The sequence below is a fragment of the Bos indicus genome, chromosome 19 (assembly GCF_029378745.1).
Source record: "Bos indicus isolate NIAB-ARS_2022 breed Sahiwal x Tharparkar chromosome 19, NIAB-ARS_B.indTharparkar_mat_pri_1.0, whole genome shotgun sequence".
Taxonomy (NCBI): Eukaryota; Metazoa; Chordata; class Mammalia; order Artiodactyla; family Bovidae; genus Bos; species Bos indicus.
This window is the reverse complement of record NC_091778.1, coordinates 53,057,752-53,085,571: the sequence shown is the minus strand read 5'-3', so window position 1 is coordinate 53,085,571 and position 27,820 is coordinate 53,057,752. Positions and strand designations below refer to the sequence as shown.

The window sequence follows — 27,820 nt, the reverse complement described above, 5'->3', positions numbered from 1 at the left end:
TGGCCTTAGCCCGCCGGCCTCACCTGCCACTCCTTCCCCTGCGTGTGGCTCTGTGTATACCCTGGTCTCCAGGGCCACCTGTCCTTAGGACCGGAGCGGGCTCTTAATGTTGGCGTGAGCTGGAGAGGGAATCTTGCTCTGCACGCTGCAAGACTGGCAACACCATCCAAGGATCCCTGAGAGTTTCAGGGTCAGATGTGGGGTCTTGAAGGTGGCGCTGGGCTTCACCTGTATGACCTGCCTTTCCAGCCATCTTCCAGCACCTTCTGTGGCTGCCCCTAAACGGTCAGAAATGCAGCCCGATCCTGTCATCACCTTCTTCTTTGCCATCACTGGAGAAATTGATTGAAAACTTTCACACTTCTGAATTGCTGTATGGTAATTCTTTGATAAATGTGGTTTGTTTCAAACAGCTGCCTCTGTGCAGCAGCTCAGCATAAGGTTCCCCAGGATATCAGGGCTTAACCCCTTCCCAGCCTCGGCCACCTTTGTCAGATGTGCAAAACGTGTTGTTTAGAGTCTCAGCACCAGACCAGAGGAGAAGACATGGGTGGTGTGTGTGTGTTATAATTATTTAGCAATCTTTAAAGCTAGGGAAGGAATTTGTTTTCTAATTAAGCTGCTGTGTCTGGAAGTAAATTATAGTGAACCTTCTCTGAGAAATCTCCCGATTTCTAATTATCTACGCGAACCTAGCAGCCTGATGAATAGGCATGTTGCCACTGCAGTACATATTTATATTCTGAATCCTTTGAGAGACTGGCAATAAGATCCATGCTTGGAAATTAAGGGACATTTTTCAGCCCTGAAACAAAGTAATGAAACGCTTAAACAGTGCTAGAAATATTAGGGTACTCAGAAGGCTCTGGGGAATCAGAAAGACGAGGAAGCTATTCCATAAGGCTGTTAGTTAGTATTCTGATCACTGGAAGCACAGAGCACACCAAAAAATTATTCATAATTAACATCTATTGTGTAAACAGCATTTTTAAATAGCTAACAATCCACCGTCTTAAATAAAATGAGTTGCTGTGTCCTGCTTCCTCAGAACCTTGAATAGCAGTTTAGCCCCTGTTTAGTCCAGAAGCAGGGGCTGAAGATGAGTTTGGATTTGGGGCTTGATTTTCGCTTTGATACCTCGAGCAATTTTTTTTACTTAACTATGGTCTCCATCTTAAGAATCCTGGTCTCATGAGTCCTGCTTATACAGTGAGGAAGAGGTCACAGGGGAGGAAGGTGAGGGTGGGACAAATTGGGAGATTAAGACTGACATACATACACTACCGTGTGTAAAACAGGTAGCTAGTGGGCACCTGCTGTAAAGCACAGGAAGCTCAGCTGTTGCTCTGTGATGACCTAGAGGGGTGGGATGATGGGAGGGGGAGAGAGGGAGGGAGGTCCACAAGGGAGGGGATGTATGTATGCGTGTAACTGATTCACTTCACTGTACAGCAGAAACTAACACAACACTGTAATTATACTCCAGTTTAAAAAATACATGGATTATGGCTTAAGAATATAGGGTAACCCAACGATTCTTTAGTTGAGAGTTAAGAACAAGAATAGGTGATATTTATTGGTCACCTGCTGTGTACCAGGTACTGTGTTAAGGGCATTACATGTATTCAGTCTGTTCATTCCTGGAGCCTTTCAAAGGGAGGTGCTATTACTGTCCACATTCCAAAGAGACTGAGGCTCTCGCGGCAGGCAACTAGCCAGCCCAGTGTCTGTGTAGGCCATGCTGGATGGTCTGTCCCAGCATCGCAGCAGGAAGGGAAGCGGCATCCCATGGGGCTAGTGTGAGCAGAGGGACTCAGCCTGGTGGCAGCCCATGCCTGCCACCCCAGGCTCAGTAGCTGTGATTAGAATTACTCCACTGTCAAGCCAGAATTGTACACATGTATTATGTTTGAAAGGAAAACTATCAAAAGATACAAGTCTTAATTCAAAAAGTACCTTTCTTTCCAACATAAATATATTGTATTGGCTGGTTGAAGGTGAAAATCAGTAATTCATTAACGCCTGCCAGTCACTGAGAAGATGAGTAATGATTCACTGGCAGCTAATTTGGAAATGAAGTGGGGAAAACAAATCCCCAAGAGACGGCACAAGGGGCGAGAATGTGAGTAATTGGCGGAAATGTGGAAACACTGTGAAGGAAGAGTCACAGGTCCTCCCAGCCCCGCGAGCAGGCGTCAGTCAGACATCGATCAGCCTGGCCTTGGAGCGCTGCCTCTGGGGCGAGTGGCTGGACTAGACCCGGCTTTTCTGCCTGTCGCTACAATCCTGCTCAGGTCAGCAGGGGAAGGGGAGCTGATCCCCACACCCCATATGGTCCCCGTGGCCTGTGCTGATCAGCCAGCATGAAGGAGGCTTGTCTGGGAGGAAGTTGTAGATGAGCTGCCCAGGGAGCATGAGAGGTTCCCGGGACCTCCGTGGGGCGCCTGCTCACCGCCCAGAGCATCCATTTCCTTCTCTGTGGGACTGAATCCTGGCTGCTCGTTATCCAAACAAAGGCTGCAAAGCGCCGCTCTGTGGCGTTCATTTCATCTCCTGATGCCCTGGGCGCCCTCCTGGTGTCCTGAGGAAAATGTGTCTGCGAGTCTGTAAAGAATGCGTCATCCCCAAGACCCAGGGATACAGATGGTGGTGTGGGTGGCTTTTCTTAATGGAAGGCGGGTGTCAGGCGTTGAGAGGGGAAAGTCAGCGGGGGCGCAGCGTGTGCCTCCAGTCTCTCGGAGATTGGCCTTCCTTGTGGCGACTTTGTCTCCTGAGGCTTGTTGGTGCTCCGGAGACACTTATCACAGCAGGCCCGCGATGGAGGAGGTGAGGCTGAGTCAGTGCCTCACCTTACTTCTGTCCCTACTGAAGCTTGCCCTGTCTCCCTCCTTTCTTGGGCTACTTGCCGACCTGTCTCCAAGAGCTTGTTCAGGTCCAGCTCTACACCACAGTCCTCTCCCTCACAGCCTGGCAGTGGGCTCCGTTTCATTGGGCGGAGAGGGAGGAGGCCAGCTGCATCAAGCAGTGGGCCCTAAGCCTGTCTCTCAATACAGGACTCGGAACCCTGCTGTCACCATGTTGGCACAGGCCTTGGCGCACCCCAAATGTCCAGCTGTCCCTATCAGTCCAGGGAGTGACTATTGGCACCATCTCCGTTTCAGCCCCTGGAAACCACGATAAAAGGAGATTGAGTGACTTGTTCAATAAGTGGCGGAGCCAGCTCCTGCCTGCTCCGACCACCACACCCCCTGGTGACTGCACCGGATTTTCTTTCCAGAGACAACACTTGCCCACTCTGATCTGAGCACATCATCTGAACTAGAAGCCAATGAGTCACACATGAGATGCCTGCTTTTGAGAAGGGCATCTGAGATTCTTCTTCCCTGGTGGCTCAGCTGGTAAAGAACCTCCTTGCCAATACAGGAGATGCAAGAGACTCAGGTTCGATCCCTGGGTCAGGCAGGTCCCCTGGAGAAGAACATGGCAACCCACTCCAGTATTCTTGCCTGGAAAATTCCATGGACAGAGGAGCCTGGCGGGCTTTGGTCCATGGGATCACAAAGAGTCAGACCCAACTGAATGGGTGCCCACATATACACACACACATTCTGAGATTCCAGGCTTAAAAACACCCAGATATCTCTCTTGGGCTGCTCATTCATTGATTCAATGAAGGGTTGGTGTGTGGCCTTGCATTCTTACTGGGAGAAGGAAACATGAAAGCATAAATTTAAAAAATACGCAATTACAAAGGAAGCTATAACATAGTGACTGGTGCTTCTCTGAGCAGATAAGAGGGGTGTCTGGAGAGTGGTCTTACCTGGCCAGAAAGAGCCAGCCAGGCGAAGTGGAGGGGAGAGTCCCAACCGGGAGCCAGTTGTGCTCCAGGTGCAGCCCTGGAATGGTATTCATCGGTCTCAGTTCAGTTCAGTCGCTCAGTCGTGTCTGACTTTTTGCGACCCCATGAACCGCAGCACGCCAGGCCTCCCTGTCCATCGGTCTAGTATTTAAAATTAACGCACTTAGTGGTTTCAAGGTGGCCTCTTAGGGTCTGACTCAATTCCCTGCATCACACAGGGGAACTGATCACTTAAAAGCTTGGTTGGTACCTTAATTGGAAGTGGAGCTAGACCATTTCCAATTGCAGTTGCTGGGTTGTGTGGGTATGCAGTGACATTTACTCTCCCACGCCATCCACCGGCAGGTATTGGAGTACCGGCAATGTGTAACATGCGAGGTGCTGGGGGGTTGATGATGTAAAACTAATAGTATATGAGATGATGTGTCCTCTAGAGCTTAGAATCTGACTGGGGGGCTCGGGTTCATATATGTAGAACCTTTAACAAGGAAGGCCTGAGCTCAGTAGCCTGCAAGCCTCTTAGAGCTAAGAGATTGGACTGGATACTCAGTAAGAGGTTTATCTCCTCTCCTGTGTAGACAGTGTGTAGGGGGCAGTCAGTGAAGGCCTGTGAGTGGATAGCAGTCCAGAGAGGAAAGAGCCTCGGCAAGCTGGAGGTTCCAGGGCCAACTTAATGAAAGAGGACCCATGGGCTGGGCTTCACAGAGGAGGCAGTATTTGGTTCAGTGACGAGGAACACAGGCCATGCTTTGCTCTGTAAGTCTGTTAACCACAGTGTTCCACCAAAGAGGGTGGTGGTACAAAGCCTGGTGGACATCCTGTGTTTGTCAGACGGAGAATGGGTATAACTGGAAAGAAGGGCTGTCCCTGATCTTATCTGAAGAAGGTGATCAGCTGGTCTTCTTGCTAGATCTTTAAGATTATTTCCTTGGATGATGTACCAGGTCAATTTGGTGTGCTGTGTGTGGTATCTTAGAGCTGTAATGCATTGCCTTGTACCACCAGAATCGCAGTCAGAATTCTGCTCCAGGTAGCAGGAGCCTGTTTAGATGTGACAGCAGCAACAATTGATCTCACCTGTGCACATTCTTCATGTCGGCACCATTCTTCTGCTTCAACAAGGATGCATCTAATAATTAACCATAGATAGTAGAGCAAAACGATCAAAAAGTTTTCAGAAGTTCAGATCAACCATGATAATACTGTTACTAGAAATAATGAGAGCACGACTAAGAATTTGTTCATATAAGAAAACTTTAAGGTGGACCCAGTACTAGAATATAAAAAGGTCTTGACAGGCTGAGGAATGAAATGCAGATGATCAGAATTATGTATATAGAACTCACAGTAGTCACCAGAAATCACATGTACAAGTATGGGATTTGAAAAGTCTGATATGGAAAAAGTCAGGATTCTAGTAAACTGAATTTAATTTGGGTCAACTTCTCAAAATGACTGCTCAAAAACCAGAAAAATCTAGAGAAGGAAGATGCTAGACCCTGAAGGGACAAGGTGGGATGTGGAGTGGGCGGCCAGGTGAGAAGCACTTTAAGGAACTGGGACACTTAGCCTGGAGCAGAGAAGACTCTGGAATGACAGGTAACTGCTTTTGATAATGGAAAAGCCATGAGATTCAGGTAAATTACACATATCTGTTTGGTATCAAGAAGTGCCAGCGTCAGAGCTGCCTGGCAGGAGCTTCAGGGAAAGCAGTCTTGGTATCACGAAGAACTGCCCTGTGGTCAGAACCCCCAAGACAAGATGGGCAGTGGGGAGGGCACACCAGGTGGAGCGAAGGCTGTGAGGTGAGGTGAACCAGAAGGCGATGAGTAAGGCCCCTCGGACCGAGGCAGCAGTTTTTGTGATGCTGGGAAAAGCAAGAAACAGATGACTTCCAAGTGGGAAAAAAATCTACCTGTTTATTAAGGGAAAGAAAGGAAAAATGAAAGTTCACAAAAGTGAAAATGTGCTCCATATAATTACTTAGGTTCTCATAAAATTATTGTGTTTATTATATTAAACTTAGGGGTTGACAGTATTTAGGCAAACATTTCTGATTTAATTTGTTTCAGAACTTGTAGGGATTTTGTTTTAACGGCAAACAAGTTGTTGTTTAGTCGCTAAGTTGTGTCCGACTCTTTGCGACCCCCATGGACTGTAGCCCACCAGGCTCCTCTGTCCATGGGATTTCCCAGGCAAGAATGAAGGGGATTGCCATTTCCTTTTCCAGAGGATCTTCCCAACCCAGAGATCAAACCCTTGTCTTCTGCATTGGCAGGCGGATTCTTTACGACTGTGTCATCTAGGAAAGCCCAGCAAATAAATAGGAGCAGCTATATTTTCTGAGCCCTTACTTTGTAGCAGGTTTTGTGCTAACTTGTTAGGTTGTTAACTTACTCTACTTTCCTAGTTCCTGTGGGGCTAGGTATTACAGACGAAGTGACTGAGTCTCAGAGAAGTTAGGTAACCTACCTAAAGTCACACAGTGAGAAGCAGCAGACCCTGGAGGTTTCACACCCCAGTCCCTGATTCCACCCGCTCATCTCCATGCCGTGTGTACACTGAAGGATCTCAACATTCTGCAAGTTCTTGTGTGCATGTGGAGAGGAAGGAAGGGTATATTTTAGTTGGGTACACATCAGAAAAGGTCTTACAAGGGAGGTGGCCTGCATTTCATGCATCTAGGTGTCTGGTCTCCAAGGGCAAGGAAAGATGAGGGGATGTCACAGTGTAGGAGGAGTAACTGGTCACTGTGGCCCAGACTCCCAGGTACCTGGGAGGAGGAGGAGAGCTCACCTCTGTTTAATGCAGCCCTGCCAGGAAAACCTCAGAGGAGAGTTATCCTGGGAGATGAAGCATAGCAAACACAATCTGATTGTATTTGAAAGCTATTGTATATGTGGTGTTTGAACCAATTGACAGTAAGAGACAGAATTTCCAGCAAGGCTGCCTGCAGTCCTTCTTGGCACGAGGTATAGAGTAACCCTGGCATTCCAGGCTTTTCATGGACTAGAAAGGTCAGGATCAATCTCTCTGAAACACTTGGAGGTCTTACATCCAGGTCTGCTGCTGAGGAGGCCAGTTCCACCCTCCGCCTCCTCTTCTCCCGCCTCCTTTATAGAGAAGCTCCCTTAGAAGGGTGCCTCAGTACATTCAAGGAGGGGCGCCTGGAGAGCAGAGCCTGGAGGCAGAGGAGCATCTCAGAAAGGAAGTGCTCCCTGTCCGTCTGGACCAAAGAGAGATGCTCCCTGGGGCTTGTCTGGGTTTCACCTCCACCCCCTCATTTTAGAAGCTGCCTTTTCTGAATGTTACAGGCTTTTTAGCAGCTTTTCAGAGAACTCTGCTTGGAGGAGATGTCTGCTTGGCTCCTGGGCCTGTAGCTCTCAAGAAAGGGTTGGTCTGTAAGTCAACCTCAACATCCAGAAAGTCAAAGAAAATCCACTCTTTCAGGGAATGTTTTAAAAAGTAAAATTAGGTTCAGATTTGTTTCTGTACTCTTTAATAGAAAGAACCTGTTCTCCTGGTGTCATAAACATGTTCAATAAGCACATGAGAACCTGCTCCTTTTTTCTTTTTGACCTGGGTCTCTGTGAGTTCTTTTTGCAGCCTCCAGAGGGACTCGTGCCAGTACTGGTGCTGTTGTTGTCTGTGGCTCGAGTAATAGGCAATAGTTTATCATTGTGTAATAAATTCAGTAAAAGAGAGAGCATCTCCACTGTTGTATTAATAACTCCTGCTTACCACTGAGCCATAGAAATCGTCACTCCTTTCCCCCTAGAATTTTAAGATACATTTTTCTCCATTTGTTTCACAAGTAAAGATTGGCAGGCTTCTGTTCTGTGGGAGCTGTTAAAAGGCAGAAGGAAAGAGATGTGAGGGACAGCAGCGCTGCACACATAAGCCATTTGATTTAAAGGCTCAGTACAGATTTTTAAAAAATCATTAGGAAACAAGCTGCCTGTGTGGGTTTTAAAAAATACCAGTCAGCTTATTCAGAGGTCGAATTATGTAATTTTCTAATCTCTTACATCTCTCAGATGCCATGTTCACCATCAAACCATTTTGATAACCTGAGCCAATAGCTTCCAGGAAAAATTAACAAGTTAATTTAAGTCAACATTTTTTTTAAACTGCAGGTCCTGGTTTATTAGTGTCTGTAAAATCAGTTTAGTGGGTCACAGCCTTGCATTAAGAAAAAGAGAAATGCATAGAGAATATCCTTGTTTTTCTAGCAACATGAATGCTCTCTGATCCTGTTGTTTGAATGTGTATACTTACACATATGATCATCTATATATATGTATCAGGTGACCATGCAAAATGTATTTCTTACTAGGAGTTGTGATCAAAGAAGTCTGAAAGCCACTTATGTTCCCTGAGGATGTGGATGTACTAGCTCCCTGATATCTGTCCTTGAGTAGTCAGTGTTCTTAATAGGTAGCTCGTCTTCCTATCAGTAATCCCTGTTGACGCAAATAATCAATAAACAATCTATAATAAGGGATAGAAGAGAGTTTTATCCAAGCCACACTGAGGACCATAGCCCAGGAAACACCCTCTTAGTAGCTCTGAGGAACTAGTCTGGAAGAACCATGGTTTTCAGCACCATGCTTTTTATATCTTATCAGAGTAAAGAACATATACCAACATGACAGGGCTATATCCCTTCAAGGTTTCAAAAGAGATATAGATTAGCACAAAGTGGACATTCTTTTGGGTATTGTTGTTTTTTTTTCCTGGCCAAGCAACCCAGCTTATGGGATCTTACTTCCCTGACCCAGGACTGAACCCTGGCCCCAGCACTGAAAGCAGAGTCCTAACCACTGGACCTCCAGGGAATTCCCTGGATACTGCATTCTTTTTTTAGTGGTTAAAGCAGATGTACAATGGATGATAAACAGGTCGTAAGACAGGCTGTTCTAGTTAACATAAACTTCAGGCCAAATTATGTACAAGCTGGAATGACTTACCCTTACCTCAATATGTGAAAATTTTCTTCTGTCATCCTAGATGCCAATTCTGCCCTCAGCCTAATACCATGTTATGGTCTCCTGTAATCTGCCACATTTTTAATTACTGTTGCTGATACATATACCTCAACTTCCTCCTCTCTTCTTATTCAGGAAATAATTTTGATGATTTATTGTCATTTTGCTTCAGCTCCATCTCTTCATTCTTTCTGGAGTTAGTTCTCCACTGATGTCCAGTAGCGTATTGGGTACCTGTCAACCAGGGGAGCTCATCTTTCAGTGTCCTTTTTGCCTTTTCATACTGTTCAGTGATCAATGCAAAGAAATAGAGGAAAACAATAGAATGGGAAATATTAGAGATCGCTTCAAGAAAATTAGAGATACCAAGGGAACTTTGCATGCAAAGATGGGCACAAATGGTATGGACCTAACAGAAACAGAAGACGTTAAGAAGAGGTGCCAAGAATACACAGAAGAACTATACAAAAAAGATCTTCATAAGCCAGATAGTCACTATGGTGTGATCACTCACCTAGAGTCAGACATCCTGGAATGCGAAGTGGGCCTTAGGAAGCATCACTACAAACAAAGCTAGTGGAGGTGATGGAATTCCAGTTGAGCTATTTCAAATCCTAAAAGATGATGCTGTGAAAGTGCTGCCCTCAATATGCCAGCAACTTTGGAAACTCAGCAGTGGCCACAGGACTGGAAAAGGTCAGTTTTCGTTCCAGTCCCAAAGAAAGGCAATGCCAAAGAATGCTCAAACTACCGCACAGTTGCACTCATCTCACACTCTAGCAAAGTAATGCTCAAAGTTCTCCAAGCCAGGCTTTAATAGTACTTGAACCGTGAACTTCCAGATATTCAAGCTGGTTTTAGAAAAGGCAGAGGAACCAGAGATCAAATTGCCAACATCTGTTGGATCATCGAAAAGGCAAGAGAGTTCTGGAAAAACATCTACTTCTGCTTTATTGACTATGCCAAAGCCTTTAACTGTGTAGATCACAACAAACTGTGGAAAATTCTTAAAGAGATGGGAATACCAGACCACCTGACCTGCCTCTTGAGAAACCTGTGTGCAGGTCAGGAAGCAACAGTTAGAACTGGACATGGAACAACAGACTGCTTCCAAATAGGAAACGGAGTACGTCAAGGCGGTATATTGTCACCCTGCTTATTTAACTTATATGCAGAGTACATCATGAGACATGCTGGACTGGATGAAGCTCAAGCTGGAATCAAGATTGCCGGGAAAAATATCAATAACCTCAGACATGCAGATGACACCACCCTTATGGCAGAAAGCAAAGAACTAAAGAGCCTCTTGATGAAGGTGAAAGAGGAGAGTGAAAAAGTTGGCTTAAAACTCAACATTCAGAAAACTAAGATCATGCCATCTGGTCCTGTCACTTCATGGCAATAGATGGGGAAACAATGGAAACAGTGACAGACTTTATTTTGGGGGGCTCTAAAATCACTGCATATGGTGACTGTAGCCATGAAATTTAAAGACACTTGCACCTTGGAAGAAAAGCTATGACCAACCTAGACAGCATATTAAAAATCAGGGACATTACTTTGCCAACAAAGGTCCATCTAGTCAAATATATGGTTTTTCCAGTAGTCATGTACGGATGTGAGAATTGGACTATAAAGAAAGCTGAGCGCTGAAGAATTGATGCTTTTGAACTGTGGTATTGGAGAAGACTCTTGAGAGTCCCTTGGACAGCAGGGAGATCCACCCAGTCCATCCTAAAGGAAATTAGTCCTGAATATTCATTGGAAGGACTGATGCTGAAGGGGAAACTCCAAATACTTTGGCCACCTGATGCGAAAAGACCCTGATGCTGGGGAAGATTGAAGGCGGGAGGAGAATGAGACAACAGAGGATGAGATGGTTGGATGGCATCACCGACTCAATGGACATGAGTTTGAGTAAACTCTGGGAGTTGGTGATGGACAGGGAGGCCTGGCATGCTGCAGTCCATGGAGTTGGAAAGAGGCAACATGACTGAGCAACTGAACTGAACTGTCATTTTACTTTAAAAGCTTATTATTTAGATGATGGGCTTTGCCCTTCAGAACTACAGAAGGACACATTCACCATGACTGACTTCACCTTCCTGGTAGAATGAACTGAACCTTTTGTCATTAAGAAATATCACTCTTCATCTCTGGTAATACCCTTTCCATAAACTCCACTTTGTAGGACTGTAGCGTATCAATGGGCTTCCCTGGTGCCTCAGACAGACAGTAAAGAATTCACCTGCAATGCAGGAGACCCAGGTTTGATCCCTGAGTCAGAAAGATCCCCTGGAGAAGGGAATGGCAATCCATTCCAGTACTCTTGCCTGAAAAATTCCATGGACAGAGGATCCTGGGAAGTTACAGCCCATGGAGTCGCAAAGAGTCAGACACGATTGAGTGACTAGCACACACACAGCATAGCCATACAACTGTTGTTTGATTTTTATTTGTACAATGTGTCTTTTCATATATAAACATAATGTGTGTGTACATAATTGTATTAGATATAAGTTTTTTGTGTATTTAGGCAGGTATCTTTATATTTCTGTAGCTTTATATTTTACATTATATCTGTTTTTAACGGGCTCTTGCCTGGAAAATCCCATGGACGGAGGAGCCTGGTCGGCTGCAGTCCGTGGGGTCGCTAAGAGTCAGACACGACTAAGAGACCTCACTTTCACTTTTCCTTTCATGCATTGGAGAAGGAAATGGCAACCCACTCCAGTGTTCTTGCCTGGAGAATCCCAGGGACGGGGGAGCCTGGTGGCTGCCGTCTATGGGGTCGCACAGAGTCGGACATGACTGAAGCAACGCAGCAGCAGTTGACTTTTTTCTGTTTTCAAATCTAGACTAAAAATTGTTCACCTTAATTGAAATACCTAGTCTTTTTATAGTTACTGTAATAATTTTTGAGTTTAAATCTACCATCCTGTTTCTTTCTTGTTTTTTCTATTTCTTTTTTCCACCTTCCTTTTTTTGCTTCTGCAGTGCCATGTTTTGGATTGATTAGCAGTTTTACCACCCTTTCCTCCCCTTGTTTTGGCTTGTTAAGTGTTTCTTTTCGTGCACTGAAGTGGCTACCCAGAGCTGTGGGTTCCGTGTGCTTTCTGTTAAAGGCCAGGCAGTGAACACTTCACAACACAACAGAGGCATAAGGTCTCTGTTGTTTATTCTTCTTTATCTTCTGTTGCAACCCTTTAAAATTATAAGGCTTGTTATTAGCTTGCAGACCATGCAAAAAATAGGCCACTGACTGGATTTGGTCTGCGGGCCATGATTTTGGCAATCCCTGGCTTCTTAAAGTCTAATATAAATTAGTGCTTTTACCACTTCTCAGATGATGTAAGGACCTTAGAACAATTAACTTTGTTTACTGACTTCCTGAAATGTGTGGAATTATTGTCATATATTTTAACTCTCCATATATCATCATCTCCATAAACATTATTAATATTCTATAGAGTTAATACTCATTTATGTTTCCCACATATTTACATCTTCTACTGTCTTTCATTCCTTCCTGTACCTCAGGGCTTCTGTGAGATCATTTTTCTTTATCTCCTTTAGTGCAGGTTTGCCAGGGAAAAGTTTTTATTGTTTGAAAGTGCCATAATTTTTTACATTTTTAAATTGACATTGTTGAAATACTGCTTACATTCAATAAAAGGAACTCACTTTCAGTATGCAGTTTGATGAGTCTTGACAGTTTTATATACCTGTGGAACCACTATTACTCTAAAAATCTATCCTAAAAGTTCCCTTGTACCTCATCCCAATTAATCCCCCGCCCTAGCCCCCAGGCCCGAACAAACATTGATCTGCTTTTTCTCATACATTAGATTTATCTTTTCTAGAGCTTCAGATAAGTAGAAGAGATACTGTGTTCTTTTGTGTCTGAGACTGGGCTTCCCTGGTGGCTTAGACAGTAAAGTGTCTGCCTATAATGTGGGAGACCCGGGTGCAATCCCTGGATCAGGAAGATCTGGAGAAGGAAAGGGCAACCCCGTCCGGACACTTTGTGTCCGAAGAGTAGAAGGTGGTGTGGCAGGTGCATGTTGAACCTTATCAGAAACTTCCCAGCTCTTTCCCAAAGTGACTCGCCCTTGGTAATCTTAGATCTTTTCACAGTATCCACTGTTTCTTATGTATTTATTGCTTATGTTCCAATCTCATCTCTTTTGCTTAATTTTGAGTGTTTTTTCTCCTGACCCATCTTCCATTTCTTTCTTCAGTATTGTCTGATCTGCTGTTCTGCCCATCTATTGAATTTTTAAATTCAGTATATTGTATTATTATTAAGTTTTTGAGGTTCCAGAGTTTCCAGTTTCCAGTTCTCAGCCAGAGTTTTCCATCCTGTCCATTAATTCCATGAACATGTTAAGTAAAATTATTGCGAAGTTGGTGTCTGATGTCACCATTATCAGAATCCTCTGTCCGTCTCTTTCTCTTCTCAGTTGTTTTTCTTGGTTTTAAGCATATAAATGCCTGTTTTAGGGGTTTTTTGGAGATACAGTTGATTTACAGTATTGTTTTCAGATGTACAATATAGCGATTCAAAATTATTATAGGTTATATTCCATTTATAGTTATTATAAATGCTTGGTTGCATACTGAAAACAGAGGGCTTTCCCTGGTGGCCCAGGGGTAGAGAACCCACCTTGCAATGCAGGGGGCTTGGATTCAATCCCTGGTCAGGGAACCAAGATCCAGTATGCTGCTGAGCAGCCAAGCCAGCACTCGGCAACTGCTGAGCCTGAGCACCATAACCAGAGAATCTGTGTGCTGCAGTGAAAGATCCCAATGCAGCCTAATTAATTATTTTTTAAAAAAGAAAGAAAGTGGAAGTTGTACAGAGATTTAGGTTGATCTGAGACTACAAGGTCTGCATTATTTCTAGTTCATCCTTTGCACCCAGATCCAAGCCTGGTATTTTTTTTTTTTTTTTTTAACCAGAGCTCCATCTCCTTGGCCAGCCCTCAGTTTTTGTTCTCTAGCCTGTGAGTCCGCCAAGCTCAGCTCAGGCTCTGCCTCTCAGAGCTGCCAGGCGCCTCCGGGACACATGGAGCCCCAAGTGCCAGCTTAAGCCTGGGGCTTCCCCCTCTCAGGTTCTGGCCTCACGATTCTGCACAGCCTTGCCAGTCTTCCATTCCCCTCAAAAAGATTTTCACACACATACACACAGCATGTCTGGTTGTTCTCAGTGAGTGAATGGTCTGAGTCACCTCATCTACCATTGTCAGGAAGATGAGGTCATCTAAACCCTAAGAGAATAATTGAATCGCATGCCCCAGGCTTTGCAGATGTAATTTAGGGCCTAGCTGAGTCAGCTATGAGAGAGCGTCCCAGTGACTGCACAGTCGACTGTCTCTGAGTGAGTGCTGAGAGCTGAGTGCAGTGTGTCCACAGGCTTTCTGCATTTAAACAAGTACAGTTCCATTTCCAACCAGGCTTTCTTACTGCGTGTTTCTCACTTCCTTTCTCCTGACCACTCGTACGTAGTCCTGCAGTCCAGTTAAAGGGGAACTTCTGTAAAACAGCAAACTATTCAGGCTGTAAACAAACCATGTCACGTTTTATAAGCTGCAGGTTTCATGCATAGTTTTCTTCTCCTGTTCAGCTGAGTTTTTAGAATGATTTGAGGTTGTGTATGTGTATATCTGGTTTCAATATGGCATTAATTGATTGAGAAAATGTACATGTACACATATTGAGAGACTCCTGATGATGTCATGAGTGCTGTCTCTTACCCCACACATTGAGATCCCTGGTCTCATGTATCTGACTTTGTCTAAGCAAGCATCTGACCAGTGTGTACTGACCTGGATATTCAGAAGAATTGTTTTAAAAAGAAATTGCTGGGTTCTCTCCCTATTTTCTTAGTTCCAGAACATTTCTAAGTAATGAATTATATGCATCGAGACAACGGTTTAGCCAAAGGTTCTCTGCACCATCATTTACATAAAGCCATTTAAACGCACTTATGGTATATCCTACTTTATTTGAACTGAATATGAGATAATGTAAATTCATAAAATCATGCAGTTTCCAAATATTTTCTCTTTTCAGGAAACTTGCTTAGCTTCCCTCTTATTAAAAAAATGTTTCAGGGACTTCCCTGGTGGTCCAGTGGTTAGGACTCCACGCTAAGAATGCAGGGTCGCAGATTTAGTCTTTGGTCAGGGAATTAAGATCCCATATGCTGCATGGTGCAGCCAAAAAATTTTTTAAAAAAATTTTTTTTAACTTTCATTTTTCTTTATTATGCAAGCAGTGTGTTTTTAGCATATGTATTATTGAATACAGGTAAGCAAAATAAAATCATCCATAATTTCCACCATGCCAAGATAATCATTGTTACTGGTTTGACGCAGACCTTCCCAGACTTTTTTCCTAAGCATATATGTGGATGTTTTTAAGACATGTAAACATTTTAGAAATGTGGCAACTCTTTTCGTATTGTTATTTCAGTGCAATTAAGGTTATTTGATTTTGTACATTAAGAGATATCTGGAGGAATGGGCACCAGAATGTTTCTGTTGGTCCTTTGATCGTGAAATTTGGAGTGATCTTTGTGTTATCACTTGAGTGTGTTTAGTAAGTTTGTGTCATTTTCTTGGAAACCATAGTTTTTCACTTAGTGTTTTATTTTCACAGAGCTGTGATCATCCAGCAGGGATCCATCCACTCGCTCATCAAATATGAATGGGGCACCTGTTATGCGTTAAACGCTGTGCGCTGAGCACTGGGTTAGCACGAGGAAGCACGTGGGCCTGCCGGCCAAGAGCCCTGAACCTAGTGGGAGACGTAGCCCGTGCACCAGCTGTCGTCCATGGATTCTGTGGGGGCCTCAGGGCAGAACCAGAAAGCGGGGTGGGGGGGCGGCTTGGCAGAAATGAGGGACGAGGCAGAATATCAGAATTGCTCCAATCTCCTGAGCCAAGAAGGCAGAGGGGTGTCTGCGCAGGTCCGGGAGCATGTGGGCTGTTTGAGGAGGACAGGTTCCATGTTGCTGGACTTTGGCGTGTTGGTGAGAGAGAAGGCTGGGGAGACATAGAAAGGAACCCAGAAGCAGAGTCCTGACATCTACCCCAGACCACACTGCTGGCCGGTTGATGGGGGCAGACATGGAGACAAGGGACACGAGCTTACTGAGGAGAAGCACAGAGGGAGACAAGGAAGCAGTGGCCATGAGGCTGGGCTGCTAAGCATGGCCGCCTGGGGAAGCCCCACATCTCAGCCCCAGGGTGGTCAGCTGGAGACCAGTCTGACAGCTGAGACAGCTTCACTCCCTAGCTGGACAGTGTCCCCGAATATGCTCCCCTGCTGAGCAGCCAGCCTCTCTTGGGGGTCTGGGCAGTGGCTCTCCATGTCAGCCACACAACCTCATGGAGTTTGGGGAGCTGCTGGCCAAGTGTGAGCAGCTGTTCTTAAGCAGGGAAGTAACATGAGTCAGATGTGTGGGCTGTGAGCTCGTGCATGTGCTCATCACTCCACCAGAATCTACGAGGAGACTGATTTATATCGAGGAAAGTAAGTCATTACCCACAAGGAATTTATTACCTAGGTATACAGATAATCAACATGCATGGAGCAATGGTGAATAAATAAAAAGAAGAAAAGTAAGTGATCGACAGGCTGCCAGAGGAATTCCAAGGGAGATGCTGTTGCAATGGACCTGAGCACAGGCTGTCATGGTCAAGATGTCTTCATGGACAGGGAGGTTGGGCTTTGCTTGTGAAGACTGAACCGGAACCAACCCAAGGCAGGTGGGAGGCTATTCCAAGTGGGCAAGTGAAAGGAGACCGAGTTTAATGTTTTTGTCCAACTGTGAGGTTATGGACCTGACCAGAGGGAACTAGTTTCAAAGTTTAATGTGTCAAACTGATGGCATTGAAGCCAACTTGGAATTTTCTACCTAACTCCAATGACAGTGGTTTCACCCTTGCTCCTTGGAGACCTCACAGTGGCCATCTAGGGAGGCACAGGCCACTAAGAAGCTGGTGGCTCCCAGTCCTCATCCTTCCAGCCATCGGAACTCCACTTTCCTTAATTGAAAGCAAGATTTTGTTGAAGTAGAGGGAACTAAAATGCCATTTGGAAATACCGCAGCAGTAAGCAGAGAACCCTGTAGATTTTTGAATAAAGTTATACTAAGGGCCATCACCCTGCCCAGTATGAATTGGATCAAGAAGGCTGTTGAGGATACCTTTGCAGTGGGAGTGATGAGCAAAAGGCAGTGGAAAAGATGCCTTGAAAGAAGCAGGAAACATGAGCTGCACTTGGGGCAGAGATGAGTGGGCTGTGTCTCAGGGTTTGAGCTTTGCCAAAAGGGAATCCACGGGGACTCTTGGAGCGAGGACACATACTACAGGGGAGAAGAAGATGGCAGTAATGAGGATGAGCTTGATTTTAGACGTGGTTAAATTTGGATGTGAAGACAGCAAGCAAAGGGTGAAGGCAGGTACCTTGTGTTGGGTTATTTTGTAAGATCCATAAGCAGAGTGGCCGTGGCTGGAGTCAGGCTCCAGACAGCGGGCAGTGCTGAAAACCGTAGGTGAGCCCAGATGTCGGGGGAGGTGAGAATAAATCCAACGCCTGATAGCGGTGATAAGGAGTCTGAGGAGGTGGCATGCATTTTCCAAGAAAGTGTCTGCTGCATCTCCTTTTGAAGTGCTATCCACTTTATTTTGGTCCCCATTTTGCATATGAGGTTAGTCTGGGTGACTCAGAGCAGAGGAACAAGACGCCAGAAGTTACCCAGACATGCACAGCTGGGACTAGAGTCATTTTTCCTCATCTCCCAATTCTGTCATCTGTTACTAAACTATAACTTTAAACTCTTTTTCTTTTAAATTGTAATTAATTAATGTATTAGTTTATTTATGGCCATGCTGGGTGTTCGTTGCTGTGCACGGGCTTTCTCTAGTTGTGAGTCGCGGGAACTACTCTCTACTTGTGTGGGGCTTCCCATTGCAGAGCCTAGGTGCACAGTCTTAAGTAGTTATAGCATGCAGACTCAGTAGCTGTGGCACATGGGCTCAGTTGCTCCGAAGCACGTAGGAGCCTCCCGGACCAGGGATCGAACCCGTGTCCCCTGCCTTATCAGGCAGATTCTTAACCACTGGACCCCAGGGAAGCCCTAAATTATGAAATCTTGTGCTTTTCACGTAAAAGCTAATCTGTGGTTAACACTGTGGGTTTAACTTTTCAAAGAACCACTTTGATTATTAATGAAATTGGGGGGAGGGTACAGGTGAAAGAAACTTTAGTAACAAAATGTGTCCTGGACTTGATGCTCTGTGCTAGACCTTTCTTCGTAGTCCTGCGTTGCTCACCCAGATGGCTTCCAGAGTGGGTTAGGTTTTGCTGTTCTTTAGGATCAAATACGGAACGGAAAACAGGAACAAGTAGTTTCTGAAGTGACTTAATTCTGAATGACATGGAAAGAAAGGGAAGTGGGATTCACTTCCCAGTTGTCATCCATTCCAGGCTGCCGAATGCAGAAGGTAGGTCTCACAATGATTGGTTGATTGTTAAGTTTGAATGATTCCCAGGTTGTCTGGAATCAGTTGGCTGATGGCTTGGTCTGTGATTTCATGATAAGCTTAGTGAAAAAACATCAGTAGAATTTTCAGGAGGTCTTAGTGGGAGTCTAGTTTTATAATTATCTGCCGGCAATTGTCATAAGGTGAGGGTTTTCAAAACCCACCTAAATGCACACTGACCTGCACCTGACATAGAGTGGCTTCCGCTCCTCCGATGGCTCAGCTGTGTCACTTCACCTTACTCAAGGGGCACTGTTCACGCCCCTGACATCCTTGGTCTTAGTTTGAAAATAAACCTCAGCAGACCTTCCTTCGTCCAAGAACGCACTCCTGTCTCCACCAGCTGCCAGGGCGAGGAGGCGGGTGAGCAGGGAGAGTGTTGCCACTGCCTCACTGCGGGGTTTTCCTCCTGATCAGCTTTCCTTGGGGGTGTTCTGTGTAATTATGTCAGCATGGTTATTTGTCCCACTTCTTTACTTAATGTTACAAAGCAGTCTTTTCCCCATATCATTAAAATATTCATAAACAACAGTTTACTAACTTGTAGTTATTTCATCGTGGTTGTTCCATAATTAATCATTTCTTTATTATTGGTCACATAGGTAGTTTCTGCCTCTTCACTGTTATAAATAAAACATTGGAAAAATATAACTTGTTTACACATTCTTCATTTCTGGTTCAAGACTGATTCCTAGGAGCAGACTTACTGAAGAAAGGATACAGACCTGAAGGATTGTGCCACCATACACACCCAAAGTGTTGTATGTGAGTGGCCACAAGCGGAGCATCACTCAAGAGTGTTGCCTGGTTGTCCATTGGGTTTTGTCTTGCTGTGTTCAAATTTCCCTGTGGGGGTGGGGAATTAAGCCCAGCTCCCCTCACATGCCCCACTGGGAGGCCTGGGCCGCAGCCGGCCTGCCTCTCATGTCCTCACCGCTGGCATTTTCAGCCCAGCGATGCTTGCTCTGTGAACTTAAGAGGCAGAATCTAGGCCTGAGTAAGTTTGTTTGATGTTGAACAGGTGAATGTGTGGTGAAGAGCTGGGCCCACAGAGGAGGTCTGGCCTTTACCCTTGGCTTCTGGGAAGTGACCTGTGTCCAGCCCAAGAGGAGTGTCTTGATTAGAGTACAGGGCCAGTCCACCCAGAGGCTGAGAGTAAGCCTGTGGTGAGCTGCAGGGCTCCAGGGGCTCCCCTGGTCAGAGTTGCTTTACGCCTGTCGTCACACATGAGTGCTGGAGAGGCCACACCTGCTCCTTCTGTACAGATGGGGAGGGGAAGAAAGTGCAGTGGAAGCTGAACTTCAAGATGAGAGGTTGGACATCCAGGAGTCTCAAAAATCCCAGCGAGGCACAGAGGTCCTCCCAGTATGGCCAAGCCTCCCCCACCCCTGGTCTGATGTGCTGTCCCCTCCCTCCTTCTTTTCCCACCACCTCCTGCCTCCATCACCTGTTTCTGTCACTGTGGCTATTTTGTGTTTTCTAGGATTCCCGGGCGGCTGAATGACAGGAGGACCCCCCTGGGCGAGCTGAACTGGATCTTCACAGCCATCACGGACACGATTGCGTGGAACGTGCTTCCTCGGGGTGAGGCGCCCGGCCATGGGCTGGCGGGAGGGCTGCTGCCCCGGAGTCAGGAGACTCTGGCCCTGGGATGTGAGAGAAGTCAGAAGGGATGACCGTGTTCCTCTCAGTGAAGAAACCTGAGGAGGTGGGCGGGAGAGGGCAGGAACCCCAGAGGTTCTTCGAGGATGAAGAGCATCTAGAGAAGCATCTGCTTTGGCGCTTAGTGTTTTCAGGGCAGATTCAAGGCTCATCTTCATGGAACATCCGTATTTCTTACAGCTGCAGTTACTACTGTAGTATAAGGAGCCTTTGTGTTTTCTGTTGATAGTTGCTTGGGTTCTGCTGTTTGTTCCAGTTACGTATGTAACAGATGTAGGTTACTGCCAGTGGAAAATGTGCATGTCAGTCCCAACCTGCTTGTGGCAAATTCTGATAGAAGTAAGTTTGTATATTTGGATTTAAATGCTGGGCATGAGTCACTGAAGACAAATTCTTATCTTTTCTCTGCCCTCAGATCTCTTCCAAAAGCTCTTCAGACAGGACCTGTTGGTGGCTAGTCTGTTTCGAAATTTTTTATTGGCAGAAAGAATCATGAGGTCATATAACTGCACCCCCGTCAGCAGTCCACGCCTACCCGCCACGTACATGCACGCCATGTGGTAAGTGTTTCTTGCTGGACCAGTGTCAGTTTCTCTAAGGAGTGTGCTTTTTCCATTTCTTTCTTTTTTTTTTTTTTTTTTAATTTGGCTGCATCAGGTCTTAGTTATGGCACATGGGCTTAATTCCTCCACAGTGTGTGGGATCTTCGTTCTTCAACCAGGGATCAAACCCACATCCCCTGAACTACCAGGGGAGTCCCTCCCATTTCTGAGATAGTCCAAGTGTAAGGGAATTACCTGAGCAAAATAGGAAGACGTGCCTCCAAGCATGGAGTCCTGGGTCGGGCACTCAGCTCTGCCTGAGTCCCCTGCAGAAGAACAGGTGTCTCTGAGGGTCGTCCAAGGCCGAACGGGACCAGTGCCTCCAGAGGCACTGTGGTTCATGGCTCAGATGGAGAGGGCCTGCGGGTGAGTTTCTGACTCTGTAAGGGCTCGTACTGAGGAAGGAAACTGCCAGCTGAGTTCATGAAGCGTGTCCAAGATTGCTCCAGAGATTGAAAACTGCTGGGTTCATGACCAGGTCATTTGCATGCTTATTTCATACATGCATGCATGTATACACACACACTCACACACACAAGTGTGATCTCTATGACACTTTTATGTTGATTATAAATTTCCTTCAAAACTGGGTTACTGTTCCTTACACTACTGCTAGTAGTAAGCACCGTATTATAACAATATTAATGGAAATTGTTTTGAATCTAGACATTATATCTGAAGGCGTTTGGTTTCTTCTCATTTCCATGCTTTTGTGACACAAGCAGAGTTTGAGGACGTACTGAAAAGGGGCAGTAACAAAGGAAAATGAGTCTTAGTTATATCCATCTGGGAGAAACCCTAATGCAAAATATTTTAGAAGAGTAATTCACTTCTTTTTAGCCCCCAAAACCACTTTCCTCATACTGGGAAAGATTGAGGGCAGGAGGAAAAGAGGGCAACAAAGGATGACGTGGTTGGATGGCATCACCAACTCAATGGACGTGAGTTTGAGCGAATCCCGGGAGATAGTGAAGGACAGGGAAGCCTGGCGTGCTGTGTAGTCCATGGGGTCACAAAGAGTCAGACATAACTCAGCGACTGAACAACAGCAAAAACCACTTTATGGTGTATTTTCAGGTTCATTTGGAGTGGTGGTTTTTTTCTTTTTAAATATTTGCATGACCACTTTCCCCTGACTCTGGAAGCCCCAAGAACCAAGAAGGAGGTGGTACACTCCCCTCCTCTTATCCACTTGAGGAATATCAGAAATTAGCATTTTTATGTATGAGATAAATCAAGATGCACTATGCTGCCGAAGCGCCAGACTGTAAACAGAAATCAAGTTAAAACATGCCTCATCCATATCCATTGTAAGAGCTTGTAGCATAAACTAGAGAACAAGTTATGAAGAAACAGAGGAACAGGAGTAGACCGCCACGGAAGAGTCGCTCTGCAGCTGTTTAGATCCTGTGAGAACAGACCGGCAGAACAGCCGATGCAGCTTCCTTCCCTCCATGATTAGAACTAGGAGCGGGAGTCGGGGGAAAAGCCTCTCTAATGCTTAGGATGAATAATTAGAAGACCCACATTTCTGAAAGAGGAAATCCTCAAAACAGCCTTATCCTGTTAAAAAAAGAAAAAGTGATGCCTTAAGTTCTATTACTTTTGAACCAGGTTTTTATAAAATATGTATTATTAAAGAGGAAAGAATAAGGAAAAAGAGCTAAACAGTGTCAGTGTTGTGTCTAGTCATGGATAGAAAACTATTTAAATCATAGGAAATAGGCCTCACACCAGCCACCCAGTGTGAAGGGCCTCCTGGGCCACCACGGTCACTTGGGCTACTGGCCAAGCAGATCCCCAGGAGACAGAAATACAGGATGGACAGAGGGCACCAGCTTTTAGCAAGAAGCAGCCTAAGTCCTCCCCTCCACCTTGTTGCCCACCCCGTGGCAAGTCCATGGGACAGTCGTCTCTGTGTGCATGTTTCTCTGGATGTGAAACTGCCTCTTCTAAGGTGTGCTCAGCTGCACAGAGTAATAACAGCGTCTGGTCCTGGAGAAAAGAAGTAGAACCAGAGCCAGAGCTGAGAGCAGACAGAACAGGCAGGGAAGAGGGCAGCAGGAGAAGCGGGCCCGGAGAGCAGGCACCTGGAGAGCACAGTACAGAATGGTGACACCTGTGTCTCTTCATCCCCCATGGAGCTTTCTCTAGTGTTGGCCTCTTAGAACATGTCTGAATCCTGGAATTTGTATAAATACTGTTTAATACAAGGTGCAAATGCTAACAGCAGCATCTCATAATCCTGCCCATCTCTCTTATGGATTTCCATGCCCACCTCAAAAACTGAGAGTATGGCCCTCTCACCTGCAAGTTTAGCTCTCTGTGAACCTCATAAAACAGATCCTCATTTGTATATATTCATTGTGCAGAGAAACGTGAGCTAATAAAGCAACCCACAGAGGCCCAGATAAATGCAGGGAAAGATCCTCTGGTCTCCCGGGGCATGTGAAATTGCTAGCAGTCATACATGCACCTTTGGGTCTTTCTGCTTCTCTGGTTCCAGCCTGCCTGCACACTCCAGGGGCCCTTTGCAGCTGATAAGCTCCCTAGGACTTGAGTACAGTCTAGTCCCTCAGGCTGCATGGTCTGCCATCCTGCAAAGCACCGTCTATAGCCTGAATCCCTCCCTCCTCCCTCCTCCCTTTTAGGCAAATTCTGGATGTTGCATGGTGGGGTCCATGGGAAATGGACTCGGAGGGGGATCAGTGTAGGATGCTGTGAGGGAAGGTTCCTGGGATCACCTCCCTGGATGGGGAGGCAGCCTGACCCCTGACTGTCCAGCCTTGACCAGCACATTCCCTACCTGGCAGTTCTGAACCCTGGCATCTCCCACTTCACTCCAGCCCCTGCTGCCCTGTCCACTTTGCATCTGCCCATCTCAGTTCAGGAGGAGGACTAAGCAGGTTGCTGAGGGGGACTGGTGAAACAGTCAGAGAGGCTTTGACAAGGAAAGCTGTTTGTCAGAATGTTAGCTTTAAGAAGGGAAGCCAGAGGCAACCCTAGTACCTAATAGAACAAAGATGTAATTGAAATACATATACTTGAAAAAATACAAGCCATCTTAAAATTTTATGAAGATTATTTATTATTATGCAAAATATATGTTAAATGACAAAAACAGAACACCAGACTGTATCAGCAATATAATTACTTCTGTGTTATGCATGGGCAAGAGGGCTAGGTAGAATTATAACAAGATGCTAATGGTGTTAATACCAGGACCAGAGGATTGGAGTGAGAATGCTCTCTTAAAATTTGATAGATATTACTCCTGTAATTAAAAATCTACATGTATATGTTTTAAGCCTTTGAAACACTAAAGCTATTTTTTTTTAATTAAGTCATTAAGGTTGAGATATTCCTTGTCAAAAACAAAAAACTGGAGACAGAAGAATCATTGGGTGCTTCTTTGCATGAAAAAAAAATGTGTAACTAGTAGAACTCCCTGAGGATTAGTACCTGTACTTGATCTCATTTGATATTTGATATTTTTTAAATGTTGTGGAAAGAGCTCATTAAAACCCTAAATTGGAAATCACTCAGATGCGTTTGACTCCATCCTGTGTTTGTTACTATACACGGGATTGCTACTGCAACACCAATTGCCGCAATAATTTAATTTAGCATGTAGTTGCACGCTCACTATACACAGGGCACCGGGAGGCCTTGTCAAGATCATTGTAAAGATCATTAAAAAGCCATTCTAGGAAAGGTACGAAGTAATGCCTGAGCATCTATTGGATATCAAGCACTGGTGACCCAGCCTGGACACATTGTGTGTTCCCAGGTGGGCATCAAGCCCTTACACACGGCCCTCGTGTCACCACAGACACAGACTCAGGGTTGGACTGTGTGGGTCCTGGTGTCGTGTCCACCACCACTTATGGGAAGGGCCCCATCAGGGTGTGGGCGTGAAGAGAGGGCTTCAGAAACATGCAGGGTACAGAGCAGGCTGGTACCCAGAGTATGTTCCCCACTGGGGTGGAAGGAAGGGCCTCAGGCAGTAGGAAATCTCTGTCCCTCGTTCGCTCCCGTGGCAGACACTTCACGTCCTCGGGGCTTTGAAGGGGGGACACACAGAGAGGGTGGCCTTCAGACCTCAAAATGAAAGGCGGAGGAGTTGTCAAGGAGCGCGGTGGTGTGGCAAGAGCCGGGCTGCATCATGTGCATCGTGGAGCCCCAACCGCAGCTTTTAAAGAGCAGCCAAAAACCTGTATTCTCATCTATTATTTCCTAAAGTGTTGGTATCTAATATAGCATTTTTAAAAAAACATTCTGAGGGCCAGACTAAATGCTTGGGTACCAGATGCAGCCAGTGGGCTGTCCACTAGGGACTCTGGGCCAGGCTGGGATGCCCTGAGTTTGAAATTGGGAGTACATCTTCTTGGTGGCCCAGGGACCCTGAAACACTTGATAACCACGTGCAGGGCTTAAAGGTGGGGTGGGGCCAGGGTGCTCTGCTCACCCAGGTCTTGGTGTGGCCTGTCCTGCTCTGCATGTCCACAGCCAAAGGTTCTCCAAGTGGGGATCTTTTTCTGAAATCTAATATTGTGGCTTCCGATCTTTATATTCTGAGAAATGCCAAATAGGTAAGTCTAAATTAGGTCTTTTCATACAGAAATCAGAGGAGATGAGATTTCATGGGAGGAGAAAGGCATATAACACATCCTCCCCCGATGGGGTTCTTCCTAACAGTGCCAGCTTGAGCCTGTAGCCAGATAAATGTTAGTCAAGCCCATTAAAAATGTTGAAAATTATACCATTAACCTACTTTGATCTGGAATCGAATATAAAATCAGGCTTTAGATTGAAGAAGTAACATGCTCGTAGGAGCATGATCATGCAGTGAAAGAGAGAAATGTTGATCAGAAGCCAGATGGCAGGTCCCTGAGACATGGGGACCAACCAGAGCAGCCTGCACCCTCTCGGCATGGGGCTTCTCCGTAGGAGCAGCACCATGGCCTGGGTCTCCAGAGGATGAGCCTCCCCACTGATCAGAGGGACAGCGGCTCCTCCTGGAGGGTCGTGGCGCTTGGGCTAGGAATTTCACCAGCCCTCCAGTTGGCCCATGCTACCGTGTTGTAGATCTAGGGAGGAGAAAACCACTCAGTATGGGTGATAACCTTTATTTATTTGTGAAATCATTCAGAACTGTCTCATGCCAAGTCAGAGACCACAGATACTTCATATAAACTCCAGGTCAAGCAGCTGCATACGGCATGCAGCCACATCAAGGGACCCTGACTTGCTTAGGACGGATAGACTCCCAGGTGTTTTCCCTCCTCACCTGGAAGTGGGCAGAGGTACTGGTTAGAATACTGGTTAGTTGGTAATGCCAGATCCAGTGGCTTTACAAGAATACCGGTTAGGTGGTAATACCAGATCCAGTGGCTTTACAAATGGGAGTTTGATCCTCTTTCCTGTATAGCCAAGTGGCTCACTTGAGCGACACAGGTCTCCACTCTCCCCAGTGGCTGTGTGTGGCACCTGGTCTACAGAGGCTGGGGGTGTGATCTCTGTCATGGGTAGCAGGCATCCAGCTCACAGTCCTGTCCTTAGGGGAGGTAGGAGAGCTGTGATGCAAAGGCAGGAGCGTGTGAGGCTTGGAAACCAGAAAGGTCATGTTCTCCTGCACTCGGGTTCACCAGCCGCCCCTGAGATCTAGGCTCCTGGACGGTGAAGCATTGCCATGGGCTTTTAGCAGAGCTCATGCAGGTGATGAAACCCTGGACAACAATGCCCTCAGCTCTTTCTCCCACCTGGTAAATTGGCCAAAGTCTGTTCGTCCCAAGGGAGTGCACAGCCAGGAGTTGGAAAGAGCATTCCTAATAAATAATTTACTGTCTAGTTACTGTGTTCCTTGGGTGGTGATGAAGAGGCTGAATTTTCAGCAGGGGGAGGCAGGGAACAAAGCCTAACAAAAATTGAGGTTAAAACATGAAGTCATACACATTCACACTTTGCTTCAGGCTGGGGGCGCCGATGATGAAATGCTCAGCGCCCGGCTCCTGTTTAATTTTTGATGTGAAGCCATCGGGGAGCCGTTTGCTTTCACTTTCAATTTCAGCAGGTCCTGAAACCTTGCGTTCCTCCACAGTAATAACCTGTGTGTTCCATCCCATCAAGGGAGCCTGGATGACTGATCAGTGCAGATGGAGCCGGGCGCTCTTGGAAGGCTCTCCTCACGGCCCACTCCTTGGGTGCCTGCCATCTTAGGCCCGTTTCCTGAAAACCCGAGCTCTTGCCTGGATGGCACGTTCTCTAGGCCGTGATTCATCGGCAGCCCACGGCTCAGGGCCTCGCTGCTCTGAGCCTCGGGGGCGGGGAGCCCGGGGTCCTCCCTCCGGGGAGGGGGGGGTGCAGCTGGCGCGGCTGGTCCCAGGGGCTGTGGGAAGTGCGAACGCAGACACCTCCCAAGTTCCACGCTCGCCTGGGTGCCAGGGTTTTAAGGACTCGCTTTCCCACTTTCCCTTAGTGAGAATCCCAAATTAAGACTCCCAAGTTCGTTTTGATTTTACCCTAGAAAATGTAGCCAGTTTTAACCAACTGAATAGATGCTCAGCAGAGGGTACCTTTGTGCTGTTGAAAAGGCCGCCGTGTGATCAAAGGCTTGATGGGAACTCTGAGGTCCTCAGCCTGACCCTTTCCTTTTGTACAGTCAACAGCCACAGGCCCCAAAGAGAGACCGGCTTGCCCAGCGCCAGCCTGCCGCTCTCTCCCGCCCCTGCCTGGGGCTCACGGCAGCCTCACTGCATGCTGGTAGTCTGTTTGGCCTCTTGGTGTCCAGCAGGTCTTCAGTGCTCCCCCACATCCTCCTTCCTCCCCTGTCCTCCTCAGTGCCTTGAACGGAGCCCCTTGTCCCCATCCCTTCTCACTTAGGCAGCTGTGCCCCTGCAGACATGGCCCCTCCTCGCTCCCGGTGAAGCAGGCAAGACACCTCTTTCCTTTCAGGCCAGGAGTCTCCTCTGAGCTGCTTTTCTGGCACAGAAATGTGCAGCTGGCAGAGGACTCGACCCTCCTCAGTGGCTGGACCCAGGTTGGGGCCAGCCCTTAGGAGGTGGCAGGCCAGACAGCCCACACTCCTCAGACGATTGTCGCCCAGGGCCTGCTGCAGCTTCGTCGGGTTTTGTTTCGCTCCTTGGAGAGGTCTGA

At 46.4% G+C, this 27,820-nt stretch overlaps 1 protein-coding gene across 3 annotated transcripts in view; it reads left to right on the top strand.

Annotated features, from left to right (window-relative positions):
- The window catches only part of RPTOR (regulatory associated protein of MTOR complex 1), a 323,106-nt gene that overhangs the window by 200,517 nt on the left and 94,769 nt on the right, over window positions 1-27,820 (top strand). For all 3 annotated transcript variants that reach the window (XM_019981168.2, XM_019981167.2, XM_070774383.1), the window contains exons 8-9: window positions 19,885-19,985; window positions 20,479-20,623. In XM_019981168.2, the coding sequence (XP_019836727.2) occupies window positions 19,885-19,985; window positions 20,479-20,623 (246 nt within the window). The remainder of the gene's footprint in view (window positions 1-19,884; window positions 19,986-20,478; window positions 20,624-27,820) is intronic.